The sequence below is a fragment of the Quercus robur genome, chromosome 5 (assembly GCF_932294415.1).
Source record: "Quercus robur chromosome 5, dhQueRobu3.1, whole genome shotgun sequence".
Lineage (NCBI taxonomy): Eukaryota > Viridiplantae > Streptophyta > Magnoliopsida > Fagales > Fagaceae > Quercus > Quercus robur.
In genome coordinates this window covers 11,738,745-11,742,801 of record NC_065538.1, presented here as the reverse complement: position 1 = coordinate 11,742,801, position 4,057 = coordinate 11,738,745, and the positions used below count along the sequence as shown (strand labels likewise).

The window sequence follows — 4,057 nt, the reverse complement described above, 5'->3', positions numbered from 1 at the left end:
ACACTACATGCCAAGTATAGACCTTCCAGAACTGATGCAGATAGAGGGAGAAGGAAATTGGATGACCCCAATAGTGTCATACTTAAAGGACGGAAGGCTTCCAGAAGAGAAGGACGAAGCTAGGAAGCTCAGGGTCAAGTCAGCCAAGTATGTGCTTATGGACGAGGTGTTATATAAGAGAGGTTTTTCCCAGCCTCTCTTAAGATGTTTGGCTCCGGACGAGGCAAATTACATGTTGAGGGAGGTTCACGAAGGAGCATGCGGGAACCATTCGGGAGCCAAATCACTCGTCCATAAAGTCATCCGTAGCGGATTCTATTGGCCAACCATCCAAGCTGATGCTAAAGCATATGTCAAAGTATGTGATCAATGTCAACGCTTTAGCAACATTCCCAGACAGCCAGCAGAATATCTCACGCCAATGATGGCCCCTTGGCCTTTCGCACAATGGGGACTAGACATTTTGGGGCCCTTTCCGACTGGAACTCGGCAAATGAAGTTTCTGGTGGTGGGAATAGATTACTTCACAAAATGGGTGGAAGCCGAACCCTTAGCCAAAATTACGCAGCAGAATGTCAAGAACTTCGTCTGGAAGAATATTGTATGCAGATTTGGAGTACCTAGAGTACTAGTGTCTGACAATGGACGACAGTTTGACAACACACCTTTCAGGGAATTTTGTGAACAGCTTGGAATGAAGAACCATTACTCCTCACCCTCCCACCCACAGGCCAATGGCCAGGCAGAAGTAGCGAACCGATCCTTGCTGAAGATCATCAAGACTCGGCTCGAAGGGTCAAAGGGAATATGGCCGGATGAATTACCAGGTGTTTTATGGGCTTATAGAACGACAGCGAGAACTCCAACAGGAGAAACTCCTTTTAAGCTAGCCTACGGAAGCGAGGCAGTTATACCGGCAGAAGTACACATGACGAGCCACAGGGTGAGGAAGTATCAAACTGAAGAAAACGAGGAACAGCTCCGTCTTAACCTTGACCTTATGGACGAGGTCAGGATGGATGCAGAACAGAGGACAGCAAGGTACAAAAATCTCATGGCAAGACAATATGACACTATGGTGAAGCCTAGGCGTTTCAACATCGGGGATCTCGTCTTGAAGAGGGTTACCTTGGCAACAAGAAACCCGGCCTACGGGAAACTTGGCCTAAATTGGGAAGGACATTATAGGGTTATCAACTGCAAAAGGCAAGGATCCTACTCTTTGGAAGCTTTGGATGAGCAGAGGCTGGAACACCCTTGGAATGTTGAGCACCTCAGGAAGTACCATCAATAAGTGCTGACTCTTCACCAGTGTCCTTGGACGAGATATATGGACGAGCAGAAGTGTTTACTACTGTCAAGTGTTTTTAAGTATTTTAATAATCCCCTAGAAAGTACATTAGTGTTTTCACTTTTGTGCTATTCATGGATGAGTTGGTTTGTATTTTTAATTCAATAAGGCACTAGCTAATGAGCATGTGCTATGCCTGTGGATGAATGTTTACATAAGTTTGGATTTTCAAATATATATATATATATTGTTTTCAAGTATATTATTGGAATCCTTATATGTTCATTCAGATTGATCCGCAAAAAGAAAGCAAGCATGGACGAATGAAATCCTTGGACGCAAGGATATATCGTCCATAAGCCTTCCTCCAAAGGAAAGATGAAAAGGTACATCCGTCCAAAGCAAGAGACGAGATGAAACCTAAACTGAAAATTAAGCTAAGGTCCATCCGTCCAGAAATAGGACGAGATGAAACCTAACCTGAAAATGAAACCAAGGTCCATCCGTCCAGAACATAGGACGAGATGAAACCCAAGCTAAAAATAAAGCAAAGTTTCATCCGTCCAGAACATGGGACGAGATGAAAAGGGCATACTCTTCTAGACCTTAAGACGAGATGAATTCCCAAAAGTGTTCGTCCGAGACGCGGACGAGCAAAGACTTCAAAACTAGCTTAACAATCCATTACATTGGACGAGAAATCGCTAAAAAGTCTAATCATCAAGGACGACAAAATGATCGTCCATAATTTTGGAATGATGAAAAATCTAGCCAAAAGGAATCAATTTACTTTATCTTGGTGATGTAATAAAATTCACCCCCATGCCCAAGACGAGGTGAACTGAATTCCTAGATGGACGAACCACACTGCTGATATGAAAATAAAAATTTCATACATAAAGCTGGAAACGTATATATTCAAACACAATGGAAGTAAAAATAGAAGTATTCATTTCTTTCATGAAATTCAAAGGGTGGACGACCAACGTCCAAAAACCCCTTTAGTTTTGAATGTGAAAATGTATATAAAACTCGTCCATAATCCTGGACGAGATGATTGTACTTGCATGAGATTTAAAATATAAGAAAAAGAAAAGGCCCAAAACAACGGGCACTTCCATGAAAAGGCAAATAAAAGTAGATTTTCTAAGGAAACAGATTTCACTTGGGCAAGCTCGCCTTAGGGTCGTCCTGAGTGACTTCAGTGTTAGCGTCGTCCATGATGTTGACGTCCTCGGAACTCGTCTGCAACACGGAACTCTCTGTAGCAAGAGGAAGCTTGAAGGAGTTGAAGTCCAAATCAGGATATGCCTCTTTGGCATCAGCACGGAAGTCTTCATAGCCAGCTGCATAATGACTGTCTAGACGATTCTTATACTCGTCAGACTTCTTAAAGGCAGCAATTGCCTCTTCACGTGCCTTCTCCAAAGACGAGGTAAGCTCTGAAACTTGTCCTTCGAGATGGACGATGCGGGTATCCTTCTCTAAATTGTCAGCTTTGAGCTCCTCCACGTCGTTCTTCAGCTTCGTCTCGCTTCCCAGCAGACGATTAAAGTCCTCGGTCAACCTAATGACCTCCCCCTTCTTGGATAAAATCTCATGGCTCAGCTCCTTAACCTTCTCCTTGGCCGTCTTAGCATCTGAAGCAAGCTCCTTGGCTTGACAGGTTGCTATATAAAACTTTGACATAGCCTGCATTTGGACGAAAAAGAGTTAGACATTTCATTCAAGATAAAATGTTTATACACAAGGACGAGGAATAAACTTACCTTGAAAAGGTCATGGATGCCAGAGCGTTCAAACTCCTTCACTGACATGTTGTAACATTCGTTAACTTCATGATCAGTGACGATTCCTTTGAACGTCCTCCATGCATAACCCTCGTCCAGAACCAAATTAGGTGGACGATCAGAGGACTCTGAAGGGCTTGGCTTATGAGAAGCTTTGGGAGGAGGGGGAGGATCAGACTGGACAGGATGAACTGTTTGGACGGGCTCCACGTCCACCACAGGTTCGTCCAAATTCACTGTTGGTGGTACGAACTTAGGAACCTTGGGAAGGGAAGTCTTACTTGACTTTTGCTTCTTGTGGCCACGACGACTGGGAAGGTCGTCCAGGTCCACAGTACTTAAGATTGGTTTAGACTTCCTCTTCCCAGCCTGGACGGAAGCCACTTTGACAGTAGGGGCAGCAGCATCCTCGTCCCCGCTAGCCACTGTTTTCTCTTTGTTTTCCCTCATCGTGCTTATCCCTATGACGAGGAAAATTAATTAAAATATATATATATATATATATATAAATATATATATATATATATAAATAGATAAATAAATAAAAAGAAAGGAGAGCTGAAATAACAAAGTATAATGGACGACACTTACTTCGACGAGTGAGCTCTTCGTGACTTAAGTTCTCAGCAGTTGGGACTGGACCAAGTCCCCAAGTAGCTAGACGACTAAGGGTAACTAAGTCGTGGAAAGTCCTTCCTGGAAAGGTGCGAACCACTTCTATCCGGTCCAAGAAAAACTTGTCCAAGTGTGGACGAACGACAGCTGCATCACCAAGATAAAGGGTTAGACGAGTGACAGATAAGAAATTTTAAAGGACAAACAGGATAAAATGGAAAGAAAAACATACCCTCAGGACGAAGACGACCTAGAGGGCTGGTAAAAGGTGGGAAGAGGGGAATACCCACATCAGCTGGGTCCCCAGCCCAATTTCCAGAAATAATAAAAAATTCTTTTTTCCAAAGCCGATCAGACGAAC

At 43.4% G+C, this 4,057-nt stretch overlaps 1 protein-coding gene across 1 annotated transcript; it reads right to left on the bottom strand.

Annotated features, from left to right (window-relative positions):
• Positions 1–2,349: 2,349 nt before the first annotated feature.
• Positions 2,350–3,841, bottom strand: LOC126729009 (uncharacterized). The gene is made up of 3 exons (XM_050434775.1): positions 3,673–3,841; positions 3,061–3,542; positions 2,350–2,983 (listed from the first exon to the last, which is right to left on the bottom strand). The coding sequence occupies exons 2-3, from the start codon at positions 3,529–3,531 to the stop codon at positions 2,453–2,455; spliced, it is 1,002 nt and encodes a 333-aa protein (XP_050290732.1). The 5' UTR covers positions 3,532–3,542; positions 3,673–3,841; the 3' UTR covers positions 2,350–2,452.
• Positions 3,842–4,057: the final 216 nt, after the last annotated feature.